This window comes from Rhopalosiphum padi, chromosome 2 (assembly GCF_020882245.1).
Source record: "Rhopalosiphum padi isolate XX-2018 chromosome 2, ASM2088224v1, whole genome shotgun sequence".
Taxonomy (NCBI): domain Eukaryota; kingdom Metazoa; phylum Arthropoda; class Insecta; order Hemiptera; family Aphididae; genus Rhopalosiphum; species Rhopalosiphum padi.
In genome coordinates this window covers 78,267,742-78,283,003 of record NC_083598.1, presented here as the reverse complement: position 1 = coordinate 78,283,003, position 15,262 = coordinate 78,267,742, and the positions used below count along the sequence as shown (strand labels likewise).

The window sequence follows — 15,262 nt, the reverse complement described above, 5'->3', positions numbered from 1 at the left end:
ATTTTAGAATTATTGTAGTTTTATCACTTAATCAGTTTTAAAGATGTTTAAATAATAAAATGTTTAAATTAACACATTTTCAAATTAGGTATTACAAGGACTGGAGGTGTAATCAAAGTAAGATATTTATAATTTAAGTTAAAAAGTTTTAAGCAATAAAAAATTATTTATTTTTGTATTTTATTTTATTTTTTCTTGAATGGATTATGTACTTTGTGCACTTACCTACTGTCTTTACTAGGTATGTATAAAATATAAGGGTTATGTTATATAATTTTCAATAAAATGTATACAATATTGATTTAAAATTTGTTGTTGTTTATGGTAAGTAATTTAGAAATTACTTAAATTAACACCATTATAATTTTGTAAAATATTAATATGAAGAGTTTTTAAAACAAATAATAATAATTTAATTAATACTATTAAACCTGTACTTAGCAATGTCACTTTTTATCATGGTTTTATTAATAGAGAGCGCCACTTAACTGGACCATGGACAATAATTGCACATACTCGTTAATAATACCATTGATTTTAGAATAATTCTATTATAAAATCAATGATATACGTTTACAAAAAACACCAGACCTAACAAACGTTTTTGAAAAAAAAAAACGATATTTTGGTAAAAATATGTTAAGTAAATTATTCATTTTTATGTTTACTTAATTGTGATAGAAAAACATGTATATTTAAAAAATACACATGTTACACAAGACACAATGACTATACCATAATACTGGTTCAACAATTTTATAATGGTAAATGGTAAATGAATAATTGTATTTACTTATCTTAATATCAACAACGAATATTAAATACTAAATAGGTATCTTTATTGAAAAACATTAAAACATTTTAAATTTTCTATACAAGAAAATACTTTAATATATATTATATTATTGTTTTAATATCAATAATAATAATATCATTAATATCTATTCAATTTATAGTATCATGAACTATACGCCAATACTTTTAGACAAAGGTGACAATATAGATTTACGTATATTATACACATTTTTCGTTTAAGAGTCGATTTTATTTTTGTAAAAAGTGTATAGTTTTTTCATATGAAAATTAATTTAAATCTTTTTTTTTCTTGATTTATAAGTATAACAACATTCATGCTGAATAATCTTCAAGAATATATCGTGATTGGATTTGAATCATTCTGATTTTTTGGTTCATACCTTTCTAAATATGTTCATAATATGTAGCTATTAATTTCAAAAACGACGAACAAAATAGTCTGCAATTATAGGTACAATGAATACGTAACACAAATTGTCAACAGTTAAACTTTGATTAAATGAAAATCGTTGAGTTATGAGGATAGTAATAAATGTTTAGTTTAGAAAATATTAATATTTATTTTTAGAAATACATTTTACCTATTCTAAACAGTATAAACCTGTAAGTTGAGATAATCGTCTGTACTCGTTACTGGTATAGTAGGTATTTATGTTTGTCTCTGTTGCAGAATAGCCATATTATTTTTATTAAGTAAAGAAAGGTATACCGATAATTGTCGTCACACCTTAACGTAATATATGGGCAATTTATGTATATTCGTCGCCGATAAGTACGCACACACACCCACACAACAACCTAATTACTAATTACCTATCTGCTTTGTGATGTATTTTAAATATTGTGATAATTATGTACTACAGACGTGCAGTATACATTCTGTATAATTTTTATTATTTAGTATTAGTCAGTTGTGTTCAAGAGTAAGGAGAACTATAAAATCGGTAATCGATTTTAATGATTTTTTACAACGATTTGAAAAATAGAAAGCAAGGGATACAAATCTAAGTTAGGTAGGTAGAAATCTTTAGTACCTAATAGTCCTAATATGGTATGATATAATGAAATATAATATCATATATTAATATAACATAATTATTAATTTATTAGTCTTTGTAGTCTTAGTCTTAGTTTTTGTATATCAAAAAATTAAACACCTTTTTTAGTTGAAAGGTGCCCACAAGTGTGGAGTTTCCCAGAGTCCAATTTGATTGCTTAGTTTAAGAATAGTTAACTGTAATATATTTTTGGGTCAAAAGACGGATAGGTAATACCTATTTCACAAATAGTATACGTTTAATAAACATCAGTGGCGTGCTCAGCTATTTGAAAGGGGGGATATTTATTTTTAACTTGTCACAGACCCTAAATTTTTTCTTCATGTAAACAATATATCATAACAAAAAAATCCAAAGGGGGGATATGACACCCTGATCTCTCCCACGTGAGCACGCCACTGATAATCATTAATAACCTTATCAAGTTTTGAAGCTTATCAATCGTATAACCTACATAAAGATTCAAACCAAACGTCATGTACCTTTATTTTTCGTGTAAAACTTATTACAAATAATTTATACGTACCTATAGGCTATAGGTATCTTTCGTATAGGTATATGATTGCTGATCAGTATAGAATATAGAAACAAATATTTACAACGTATATTTTCCGTGTAAAATCGGTATAAAATCCAATATTTCCTACGAATATCAATCGTTCTGTATACACGTAATTTCGACCAACCCAAATTGTCGACGTTAAACACACGTAGATATACAACGTGCCAACGTAAGGTATGTACGAATAAAGTTTTACCTATCGTTAACGAGAAACAAACTCAGCTAAACGTATATACTATACTAATAATATACGTATTACGTATTATACCATTATGTTTACTGAACTGTTTGCTATATAGTTGTGAGTATGTAAAATATTTAAATTTAAAAATGCTCATAATTCACTTAAGAATTAAAATATCGTAAAAAACCGAAAAGGGGACACAGAAAATGTTCTCACCTTTAAGTTTAATAATAGGTCATTTCACTCTAATATTTAAGCTCAATACACAAAATTAATCCTACTGTACGAAAATTTTCCATGTTACACGATTGTAAGACTACGACAACATATGCGGGTGTGGCATACTCTAAACTAAAATGAAAAAACTACGTTCTCCACCCTATCAGATTATGATTATACTAATCAAAAATACCGGTGTTTCCGAATTGCGGACAAAGTGACAAAAACCACGGGAGTTGCGGACGAAATCTAAAAAGGTAACATACGAATTGCGGACACAAATATAAGATACGAATTGCGGATAAATGTCCAATTATTATTTTTGATATTAACGATTGTGGACGTTGGGAACTGTTCGATATTAACGATTAATATATATACATTATGTATATATATATTATTTATCACCATTAAGATTGTGCAGGTGTTTTTGAAACGGCTGTCAAAAAATATGTTTAATCTGCACTTTATCGACAACCTTACTCGCTTGCTTAATATCTGTCGTAGTGTTGTCTTTCTGTTCGTTTATTTTCTATTTTTCTGTATAAAAATGTATAGTGAAAAACTTAAAAAGTTACGTGTGATTGACGGAAAACTCACGTGGTTTTTATTAAAAATAATCTCTGTACGCAATTAGTATTATGACAACGAAACGCGTGTCCGCAATTGTTATGTTATAATATTGACCTGAAATAATTTGTCCGCAACTAGTATGTGTCCAAAAATACATAGTTATGAATTTATGATTATGAGCATCATCAGGAGCATCTATATAGATCGTTCTTAGCCCAATTTTATTTATTTGAAAAACAATTATTGTATCTCAAACACGGTTGGCTATTAATCAAAAACTAAATTCAATTACCTATAATATTCTTGAAATAATACCCAAAAGACATTTCAAGTACCATATTGAAATAGGTACTTAAGTTGAATTTCAAAATAGGGTTTAGTGGGAAAAAGGGTGATTTTCATATTTTGAAATTGGGCGAGCAAGTCATCACAAGTTACTCATCGTTAGATGTTAATTGACTACAAAATTAAAAAAGGTACTATGGACCGGTTTTGCCTGTATTATAAAAAGTTCCAAATAACATAAAATATATCAGTGTGGGACTTAGGTATACTGAATAATAAATATTATGTATTTGGTGTCATTTAGATTTTGTATATTAAATTATTTACGTATTATATTATATTTTTATAGCTACAACATGAACGCAGTTAACATAATATATAATTGCATTATGTTATTGCATAGGATACACACAAATTTACTGAATATTTTAATTTATGATATTGATATTTATATATACAATATACATGCTATATATAAATTATTTTTTATTTTTCTATGAATGCACTTGATCGTTGATTCAAATCGAAATCGTTCCAATGTTCCATCGCTCACTGCAATAAGCTTTCCGTATATGCATATTGCATTTTTTTAAAGATAGTATATACGTATATACCATAAGTTGGCCCTAAACACATAATACGAGTATATGTATATATACTCCCAATATTGGTATTTGATAAACGCGTATGTCGTAGAATTTTGAAATGAAAAAAACCAATTAAATATACATTTTCTATCGCTGTAATTAATGATATTGATCCATTGCAATACATACCGAATCTATACGGATGACAAATTACAATTATATTATATTTGAGTACGCCCATATAATAATTATTATTTATTAGGTACCCACGGCTACGAAACCCTTAAATTGCTATTAGACCTAATAATCTGTATAAGTTTAATAGTAATTATTATGCACGGATATGATGTTTACTGTTTACATTATATTATTATAGTAAATATATTTTTCAGGTCTTCTTTGAAACTCCGATGAAGTTCCGAACGATGAGTCCATTTACGCAGCGAACGTTGTAGACAAAGTAAGTACAGTACATGCAGTAGTATAAACTACTACTTGACAGTCACTATAACTTGGTTATTAATTTATATCATAGTAGTTTATAAATAATAAATATGATTTTTTTTTCCTAATCATCAATATTAATATATATATATATATATTTTTTGACCAAATCACAAAATACTTTACACATTATTTAACCGTATAGTATGCTGGATATTTGGAAAATGTGATCGCTTGGAATTGTGATCCAACGATTCCTTATGCGTATAGTTGGAATAATGACGAAAGTGTCAACCGAGGCGATGATATTGGCGTCATAGTAGATCTTACCATGGACATAATTATCCCATTGTGCGTAACTCATAGGCGTGCGCAGGATTTTGTGTCGGGTGCAGCATACATTTTTAACCGATCCTAAAGAACAGTAAGCAGCCCACTTATTTCCTTTATATAGCCTCCCCTCCCTGAATTCTGTTTAGCCCCACTGTGTAAATATATATTGTTTAGATTTTCGTAACCTAATGCACTCAGGGCTAGTCACTTTTATATAAAATAGGAAAATAAATATGTTAAATACAGACATTTTTACTCAAACCTTTTCATGTAACTTCGAGTGTCCCTCGAGGTCACGTATTGCACTGCTTTTATTTAACTTGTTTATAAATGATATTAATTTGCCAATTCGCGAGGTATATCATTATTATATGCCGACGACCTTAAATAATTATTTCGTATTATTAAAACCTCCATTAATATTACTAAAAAATAAATAAAGTATTAATATAAGTTAATGTCACACGTTTTCGTTTCGTCCTATAATTATTGTATGATATATTGATATATATATATTTTTTTTATATTTTTGATTCGATTAGACAAGCTCGAGGGAATTGTCTACCGTCATTACGTCGGCTAGTCAGCAGATGGAATACATCTTTAACATCAATGTGGACGACACAGACTCTGATGACTCTAGTTCTACAGAAGTGTGTATGTATATTATAATATTGTATAGCCATATAAATTGTTTACTTTTTTATTGTATTGGATGATTCACCTGCTGCTTAATCAACTATTCAAAAATGAATAAGTTTATTATATTTATTTAATATTTCTATCCATCCACCCATCTTATAATCAATCACCACAGTGCACATATTCGTGTCAAGTTCACTGTTCCTACCTATTTAAGAGGCCGTCCCAGTAGAAAAAAATCGACCGAAAAACATGCTTTCGTACTTCCAATAGTACTCAGGCCTCGTTGATCGTAGAAACATGATTTTGGTATCAAAATAATCACGAGAAGTTGTACTAAATATTCTTGGAACAGAATTTTAAAATTTTTTTTCGTTCCAATTTTATATGTGTTTGAAATTTGTAAAATTTTTCTTTTTTTTAAAAAATCATATAAAATCGGCAAATTTAGATATCGAAAATCTGTTCCAAGAATATTTAGTACAACTTCTCGTGATTATTTTGATACCAAAATCATGTTTCTACGATCAACGAGGCCTGAGTACTATTGGAAGTACGAAAGCATGTTTTTGGCAAAAAAATTACGAATTTGCCGTCGTCATGTGCTGCTAAAGCGATTACAGCGGCAGCGTTCTGAAATAGTACTTCTTCCACCACCCCGCTTGCATATGCAGCCATAGGTCAAAACTGGTTATTTATCGTAGCCGCGCACTGGTTATAAATAGCCAAGTACGTCAATACGAAAATAATAATTTTGTCAATAAATAATATTATTTTATTTTTCGATGTTATAATTCGTAATTTTATTTACTATCGTATTTTACGCAAAATGGAACTACGACATAATACTATATCGTAAAATTGTCACAAATCAGCTAGAAAACGTACGATTTAAACAATTTTTTTTTCAATTATAGACAATTGTTCTATAAAATTAGCGTATTGACATTCAAGACGAAATTTTTTAAATTTAAATTAGTATAACTGTATAAGTAAAAAAAGGTAGGCAAGTGGGTGTCGATCTGCTTTACAGTAGGTTACAAGTGAGTCACTATATACTTACTGGATTATTGTGTTAAATTTGAATTCAATGATATAATATCATTGTATAAGAAAAACTCGAAGACGGAGAGTCAGCCTTGATATATTATAATATATATTTTTAACTACAAAATAATTTAAAATTTAACAAATTTTTTCAAAATTCAAACTTAAAATGCTTATAAAAAAAATTGTACCCATTTATTTTTAATATTTTTCAAATGCTATTGTAACGATTTATCTACATGAGCCTTGAATTAAATTTTCACGCTTCTTGACCCAACAAATAATAACTAATTAATTAATAATTATTGAATAAAAAATTGAAAAAATTGAAAATGTCCGTAAAGAGCTCAGAAAGAGTGAAAATGTTTTGAAAATTTATCAAGTATAGCAATTGATAAAATAGACATATAGTGTAAAATGTAAATTATTTAAAATATCTAGATACAGTTATTTGTTTTTTTAATTACAACAAAATAAGAAAATCGCTAGGTACATAATAAACCGAGTGAATATACCAATGTTGTAAAAATTTGAACTTTTCAAAAACTCATAAAAATTCTAATTTAGTTTCTGGTAGAGGTAATTTTTTTTTTAAATTAGACAAACTTACGAGGAATCTTGTATTAAATTTTTAAATTTTAGATTTAAAAAGAAAAATTTTTATGAATTTTTAACAAAATAATTTGCACATTTTCTTCATTTTTTTGTATTTTATATTTTGTCAAAATTCGAACTTTAAATGCTTATAAAAAAAATGTGATTACTGACTATGTATAAAATGTATTATTAATATTTTTCAATTATTATAATTTATATAAGGCGCCTCGTCCTTAATTTTTAAGTTTTTATTACCCAACAAATAATATTTGATTGACATTCATAGAAAAAAAACTAAAAAAATTGGAAACTTAAAAAGTAAATAGTTAAAAAATAATTTAAGTATTTTAAAAATGTTATCGTGCTTAGAAAATTCTATAATATAAAACAAACAAACAGTTAAAATTCCTTGTATCTACGGTCATTTGTTTTAGAGTTACACCATAAACCAAAATTGATTTTGTGATTTTGTCAAAAATCGATTTTGCGTGAAAATGTCTATTTTTCCCTGCTCTTTAGAAAATTACTAGGAATTTTTAATTTATACCTTCCCAAATGCACCAACTTGTTTTCGTGTATGTCATCACGTTTTAAAGGAGTAGAAATAATGCTTTAATTTTTAACTTCAGCCCTTCTTTGAAATGGAAAATGAATCTAAATGATACTTTGGTGAGTTAAAATTTCTAGTAGTTTCAAAAACGTCAAATAAAAACCTAAAAAAGGAACGGAAAAACGGGAATTTTTAAGCATAATCAATTTTCGAAAATATCGATTTTTTTATTTTGCTGTATAACACAAAAAATCATTTTAAATACTTGAAATTTTCACCAAGTCTAAATATTTTGACTTTTTTAAGCTATTTATTGACAATTGAAATTTTCGATGTACCTATGTCTAAGTTTTTTTGTTTGAAATGCCAATAAAAAAAATTTGGCATTTCAAAAAATTTTTTAAATAGATATAATACAAGGTTTGTAATAAGTTGCACTTAGCGTAGTAAAAAAAAATTCAAAAATTGTTAGTCATAATTGTTGTTTATAAGCTAAGCATGTAAAGTTCAAATGTTTACTAAATATGTCAAAATCGCGAAAATTTGCAAGATATTTTTAAGTTGAAAATTCATAATGTTTAAGTGATTTATATCTAAAACCCAATACAAGGTTCTCTATAACATTATTTTCTTCAAATCACTGTAAAAAAAAAACTCCAGCGACAATGTAGAAAAAAATGTACGAGCGTATGAAATTAAATATTTTACGAAATTGCGTAAAATAATAACGATATGTCAATATATTACAATTTAAATATAGCTAATAATATAATATAATCCTAGACTGACAAATTATCTCCATCATCATTCAGAATCGATTTCGTATACAATAATGATACCTGTCATTGTATTCAAATTTAACACATCCATTATAGTGACCTACTCTCCATCACTACTATACAGCAGAGCGATACTTGCTTTTCCACCCTTTTTAAATTTAAATACGGAAATTGTCTTACAAATTTTAATTATTTAAAATAGTAAATATGTTAACGGCAAATCAACGTTAATATATTTTCAATATTTTTGTTTTGTTGTTGTTTTTGAATTTCAATAACTCAAGTTAAAATTATTTAGCCCCACCACCATAAAAAACCCCTGGCTACGCCTCTACATTAAAATTTTGATAACTCGATATATTTGTAGTTAGTCCAATTATTTTTTTCCCTGTGAACTTTGAGTTACCGAGAGTACACTGTAATATTGTATTATCATTTTCTATACACCATAAAATTTTCAAAATATTTTAATTTGTTTTGAACTGTTTACGGATATATAGGTACTCTGCAGTTTCCAACTTTTTAGGTTTTTTTTCTATAAATGTCAATAAAATGTTATTTGTTGATTTGTTGTGTAAAAAAGCTTGAAAATTTAATAAAAGGCTTCTAACAGTAGTTGAAAAATATTAATAATACATAGCTACATTTTTTTTATAAGCATTTAAATTCTAATTTACAAAATATAAAATACATAAAATTGAAAAAAATGAGCAAATTATTTTATGTTAGAAATTCTTAAAAATTTTTCTTTTTAAATCTATGATTTGAAAATTTAATCAAGATTCCTCGTAAGTTCGTCTAATTTTTTATAAAAAAAATCTCTATTCGAAATTCAAATCAAATTTTTATGACATTGGATATTCACTCCATCATTTCTCATGTAACGATTTTCTTATTTTATTGAAATTCAAAAACGAATAACTGAAAATACTTGAAAATTTAACTAAATGTTTATATTCTCATTTTCTATACATAATAATATTCTTAAAATATTTTGACTCGTTTTGAGTTATTTACGGACAATTTCAAATTTCAATTTTTTTAGTTTTTTTGTTTATAAATGTCAATAAAATTGTATTCGTTGGGTCAAAAATCTTGCAAATGTAATACAAGGCTCCTTATATATATTGTTAGAATATTAGTTAAAAAATATTAAAAATACAGTGTCTATTTTTTTATTAGCATTTAGAGTTCGATTTTTTACAAAAGACGTAAAAATAACGAAAATGTGAAAATTATTTCGAATTAGAAATTCATGAAAATTTAATAAAAGATTCCTCATAAGTTTGTTTAGTTTTATCAAAAACAAAAATCTCTACCGGAAAGTCAAATTACATTTTTATGAGCGTTTGAAGTTGAAATTTTTACATTAGATATATTCACTTGATTTGAAAAACGAATAACCTTAGACACTTGGAATGTAAACCATATGTATATTTATCAATTACTTGATAAAATTTCCAAAACATTTTGACTTGTTTCTAGTTGATTACGAACATTTAAAATTTTAAAATTTTAGATTCTGAGCGGAGCAAGAATTTAATGTATTGGTTTTACAATGATGTGTTTTTTTTATATACCTATATTTTTTTTTTTTTGGGAGGTCAAAATTTTAATTTTCCAATATAGTTCTTAAAAGCGCCCAAAAAACAAAATAAAAATTAAGAAAAAACGAGAATTTTTACGCAAAATCGGTTTTTGACAAAATCGATTTTGGTTTTTGGTGTAAGTCTAAAACAAATGATCGTAAACATATGAAATTTTCACTAAATGTTTATGTTTATACTAGCCTTTTCTATACGTGAAAAAAATTTCAAAAATTTTTGATTTGTTTTGAGTTGTGTACTGATATACTCAGTTACCAACTTTTTAGGTTATTTTCTATAAATGTCAATAACATTTTTGAAATTAATTTTTTTATGATTTTTAAAACAATAAATTCACAGCCCTGATTATAACATTTTTTATACTTATTTTATGTAGGTATTATATGTTTAAAATTAAAATAAGTAAATACACCAATATTTATTAATCAAAACTATTTAAAATGTTGCTAATATTTATTTAGGAGATTAAAATATTATCGTACAAAAATTGTTTCATGTCACTTATAAGTTACAACGTAAAATACGCAACACTATTGCTAAAAAATCTATTTAATCGTAATGAAATTATTATTTCACATGTATTTTAAAAAGTAATTGGGTTAGAAATATAAATCGAGTTCTGGTGTATAATAATTTGTAGGCTTAATTTATTGGTTAATGTTTTTAAGCAAACAGGAGCTTTAATTAAAAAATAGGTTTGCGACTTGCGAGCTAGTAGCGAGCCAGCGCACCGTATAGAATTCACGGGCGACAATTTACGTAACGGCCTGTAATGACGTTTGATGCGAAACGTTCAGCACGACCGTCCGTGAAATAATAATGTACCTCTCCCGCGATTACAACACGCGGACCCCGTCGCGTACACGATGGGCGTGGTTACGGCCTACCGCGACGGCGGCGAGATGGAATTCAACGCCATCTCTTGAGCGTTGTATACGTAACACTTTTACCACGACGGCCTCTTAACGCCTGCTGAAATACGATAGATTCAAAACTTTAAATTTAAACTTAATTTTAAGTTTCTATATTTTATCTTATAGTTTTATACACTCTTACTTATTTAAAAAATAACAAATAATAATTGTTTTACAATAATAGTTGATACATCTATTCTGTGAAATAAAATATTTCATCGACATAAATTAAAAGACCTATAATATTAATCTATCAAATATTATATAATTGTATATAATACTGATAATACTTTTAAAATTGTAAGTAAAAATTAAAATTATATTAGCAATTAAAAGGAATTTACTAAAAAAAATACAGTTTAATAATTAAAAATAAGTTCAAAATGCTATATTATGTAAGTACTCATCTTTAAGTGACTAACATAGGTACTTATTTTATATTTTAATGACTATAATTTATGTAATTTTTTTTTATTTACAGGGAATGATCCAATTTTTCGTTTTATTCATTACAATACTGAATACTTCAAACAAAGACAATTAATCCAGCCAACGCCTGAATTGTCACTATAACACGATATAATTGCAGTATATTAACTGGCAAGATCAATTACCTATAATATGCACACACAGAAAGCAAAAATTCAATAAATATACTTAGATCAAGTTTAAACAATTTTTTTTTTTTAGTTTCACAAAATGCCCCCTTGCATCAATGTAATTATATATTAAATATATATATTTTTTGCAATTGTACTATTTTATAAACATAACAACTATAAGAGCATCTTCAATAAATAATTTTCATAAGTGTTCTTGATCATTATACATTTAAACAAATTAAAAAAGGCGACCAAACGCCACCCTTTCCCCACCTCATATAACTATACTGTTCCTACCTGTGCCAATACAAACAAATACACTTAGATAAAAACTGTAAACATCATGTTTTGTCTAGTATTGTACATATTACTATATAATAGTATTTATTGTTATCCTAGGCTAATGATCCATTGTCATTGATCCTTAATATTAAGGGGATTGGAAGCAGTGATTTTCTGTCTTTGTCTTACACACGTGGAATATAGGAAAAATAGCTATACGCGCCTGATAAAAATTAAGATACTTTAGTTGTTCGATTTAAAATATGTAAAGATGATTGAATTGGTATACAAGTTTACTTTGCATCGGTCAAAGCATATTTTTAATATATTTAATAATAAAAATTGACAAATTTAAAATATTTATTTTAAATAATAAAACAATCGAAAAAGTGCTTCGACCGATGCAAAGTAAACTTGTATACCAATTAAAACATCTTTACATATTTTAAATCGAATAACTAGAAGTACCTTAATTTTTGTCAGGCGTATATCTATGTTCCACGTGTATTAGACAAAGACAGAGTCACCGCTTCCAATCCCCTTAATAACAAAATAAAATACCCATGTATTGGATAAAATAGATATAATAGAAATCATAATATTTAAGTCAAATTATTATATTATATAATTGATTACAGATGTGTGGATAAAATAGTATAAATTATGATTTGACAAATTTTTTTTTTTTTAGTCTAACTCAAAAGTAAATATTTGTAGTTACCTTGAAATGTTTATCAAATGTTTATATTAGCACTAGTCCATCTATTTAATACATTATTATGCCATATTCAAAATTTGTTGATTAATATTAATATTAATATATTTATGAAGAGTGTGTTGTGTTTACAAGATTTGAGTTATTGTATTATAAATGTATGAATAACTTAAACAAAACATATCTAAACTTCTTAGAACTTGATATTAAATAAAATATCTATTGTGTATTTGTGTGTTTATAAGATTATTAATTATTCAATACTCAGTGTTAACTATAAACTAGGTATGTTAATCAAAAATAAAAAAACGAATAAAACCACACGTTATTTTTTATCAATTTTAAATATTGTACTTTATTATTCAATAGTACAATGAAAATTAAATTATGTGTTTTACAAATTTTTTTATATATTTTGTATAATAATATTAAAATATATGAAATTTATTTTTGGGTAACTTTGATTTGTTTAGGTTTAGGGTCTGGAGCTTTAACTGTTTGTGCAACTTGTTTCTTCTTTTTCGAAAGAAACACTTTCTTGTTATCCATAGCCAATGATCTTAAATCATCTTCAGCCATTTTGTTTACATTTTTACTTATCATACGTTTAATCCGCTGACCTTCTTCATATTTGTGTTTTTTTGAAGGCATTGGACATGCTATACAGTAAAATGCATACAATTATAAAGGAATACAACTTAGTACACAAAAATATAATATGTAGAATAATAATAATTATTAATGAAATAGTTAAGAAAAAAAATTACCTTTTCTACTTTTATTTGGTTCGTTCTTCTTTTTCTTTGAAAAAGAAACTTGTGATTTATTTTTGAATTTCCCTTGTGGCATAATGAATAGAACAACCAACACTAATAATTATTAACTTTTTAATAAAATGTTATTTTTGTAGTAAAAATTAAACACTTGAATTTTTCAGATTTTTAAAGATATCAATAAGTCATCACGATTATGATTATCTCAAATCGTGCATTGAAATTTATAGCACTATAGAGTTACAATAGTAAGCACGGACTTGTCTTTTTCTTGAGCAACAAAAACACGTGAATTGTTATCAATTTTAATTTATAGTGATAACAATAATGTAATGTTGTACAACGGATAATATTATTATTATTATTATTGTTCTGTGGTACAGCGAAACCACGGTCTTAGATTATAAACTATAGCGGGTGACCGCCACGCACCCGGTGGCAGATTTCCCATAGGGCTTCTATGACAACTTTCCTGCGTAAAATAATTCAAAAAGCGCGCGAGTTCGAAGTCGTTACAAAGACTAAACACTAAAATACTAAATATTTCTGTAATTTAATTTCATTATTTATTTATTATTTAAAATTAAATGAATAATACGAATATTTTGATTTTTTTACGCAATTATAGGTACATGCAGGAACATTCAAAAACTAAATAATTAATAAAACTTATAAAACTTACAACTGTTATTAAAATATTTACAAAAAAAAAAAACATATTTTTCCGAATGAAATAATTTAGTAGTACTCAATTCTCATCGTCGTCTTCGTCTTCGCTTGAACTGCTTTCATCTGAATTAAAGGTCAATATTATTGGTTTTAATATTTCATCCCTTAATCCCGCTCTAAGGAAATCTTCCTCCTGAATTTTAACGCAATCTTCTCCATGTTTGGCCCAATAGTCCAGAGTTACTGCATCGATTTCTTTATGCACAAGTGCTTCGACATCCCCAATTTTGAAAGTACGATTTTTTTTCGGCCACTTTGCTTTTAACTTGTGCCAAAATGAGTTCTGTTGGATTGTACTTACAGTGGTAGGGGGAAGCCTTACTACTTCGTGACCCATTTGGAATGTTAGTTCATCAAGTTTATACTTTTTTCCGCGCGGTATTGTGCTTTTCATTTTTTCCCGTAACTCGGCAAGCGATTCTAGAGGAGAAAATTCTACATTTTTCTCTCGTAACCACTGTTGAACATCTGTTTTTTTACTATTGATTTTCGGATAGTTCTTGACTAACGAAGAATGATGCGATACGTTATTCATCACAATAATACTCGGCTCTTCTAAGTGATGTAACATTTGCGAAAACCAATCTTCAAAAATTGTCGCATTTATTTGAGTACAACAATCTTTATTACTGGAATCGCATCGAAAAATAAGTTTTGATTCTTTGATGAATCCAAATGAAGGAGATCCGGCGTGGCAAACGATGAGGCGACTGTCTTTGCCCGAAGATACTTTTAAACTTCTCTTACAGCCACTTGCAGTATAATTTAGATTAACACACGTTTCGCCTATGTAGACTACCGGGCCGGTATCACCGTTCCCACGAAATTCGTTCATTTTTCTAAGAAATTTATCGCGCGCAGCTGCGGTATCCAATCGTTCCATTAAAAATTTGCGACCGTCGTAGCATTTTTTGTACTTAAAATTTAGTTGTTTTTAAAATTATTTTCAACGACGATTTCGACC

General features: G+C 27.0%; 3 protein-coding genes across 5 annotated transcripts; 1 reads left to right on the top strand and 2 right to left on the bottom strand.

Moving 5' to 3' along the window:
• Positions 1 to 1,726: 1,726 nt before the first annotated feature.
• On the top strand, positions 1,727 to 12,902 carry LOC132920602 (uncharacterized). 3 transcript variants are annotated; one of them, XR_009660749.1, is made up of 4 exons: positions 1,727 to 1,829; positions 4,677 to 4,744; positions 5,604 to 5,718; positions 11,679 to 12,902. XR_009660749.1 is itself a non-coding variant. In XM_060983106.1 (3 exons), the coding sequence occupies exons 1-3, from the start codon at positions 5,295 to 5,297 to the stop codon at positions 11,768 to 11,770; spliced, it is 330 nt and encodes a 109-aa protein (XP_060839089.1). In that variant the 5' UTR covers positions 5,265 to 5,294; the 3' UTR covers positions 11,771 to 12,902. The 3 variants fall into 3 exon arrangements, 1 of the variants encoding a protein (XP_060839089.1); XR_009660750.1 differs by lacking the exons at positions 1,727 to 1,829; positions 4,677 to 4,744 and adding an exon at positions 4,945 to 5,152 and having other exon boundaries at positions 11,679 to 12,901; XM_060983106.1 differs by lacking the exons at positions 1,727 to 1,829; positions 4,677 to 4,744 and adding an exon at positions 5,265 to 5,417.
• A 219-nt stretch (positions 12,903 to 13,121) lies between these two features.
• LOC132920603 (uncharacterized) lies at positions 13,122 to 14,001 on the bottom strand. Its single transcript, XM_060983107.1, has 2 exons — positions 13,564 to 14,001; positions 13,122 to 13,455 (listed from the first exon to the last, which is right to left on the bottom strand). The coding sequence occupies exons 1-2, from the start codon at positions 13,643 to 13,645 to the stop codon at positions 13,241 to 13,243; spliced, it is 297 nt and encodes a 98-aa protein (XP_060839090.1). The 5' UTR covers positions 13,646 to 14,001; the 3' UTR covers positions 13,122 to 13,240.
• A 316-nt stretch (positions 14,002 to 14,317) lies between these two features.
• Positions 14,318 to 15,133, bottom strand: LOC132919089 (uncharacterized). The gene has a single exon (XM_060980438.1). The coding sequence runs from the start codon at positions 15,131 to 15,133 to the stop codon at positions 14,318 to 14,320; it is 816 nt and encodes a 271-aa protein (XP_060836421.1).
• Positions 15,134 to 15,262: the final 129 nt, after the last annotated feature.

Excerpts from the sequence above, each read along its gene's own strand:
- LOC132920602 (XM_060983106.1), top strand. The coding sequence starts at position 5,295 with ATGTTAAATACAGACATTTTTACTCAAACCTTTTCATGTAACTTCGAG. Across the intron at positions 5,418-5,603 it reads TTAATTTGCCAATTCGCGAG|ACAAGCTCGAGGGAATTGTC; the intron begins GTATATCATTAT and ends TGATTCGATTAG. Across the intron at positions 5,719-11,678 it reads CTCTAGTTCTACAGAAGTGT|GGAATGATCCAATTTTTCGT; the intron begins GTATGTATATTA and ends TTTTATTTACAG.
- LOC132920603 (XM_060983107.1), bottom strand. The coding sequence starts at position 13,645 with ATGCCACAAGGGAAATTCAAAAATAAATCACAAGTTTCTTTTTCAAAG. Across the intron at positions 13,456-13,563 it reads ACCAAATAAAAGTAGAAAAG|CATGTCCAATGCCTTCAAAA; the intron begins GTAATTTTTTTT and ends TTTACTGTATAG.
- LOC132919089 (XM_060980438.1), bottom strand. The coding sequence starts at position 15,133 with ATGAACGAATTTCGTGGGAACGGTGATACCGGCCCGGTAGTCTACATA.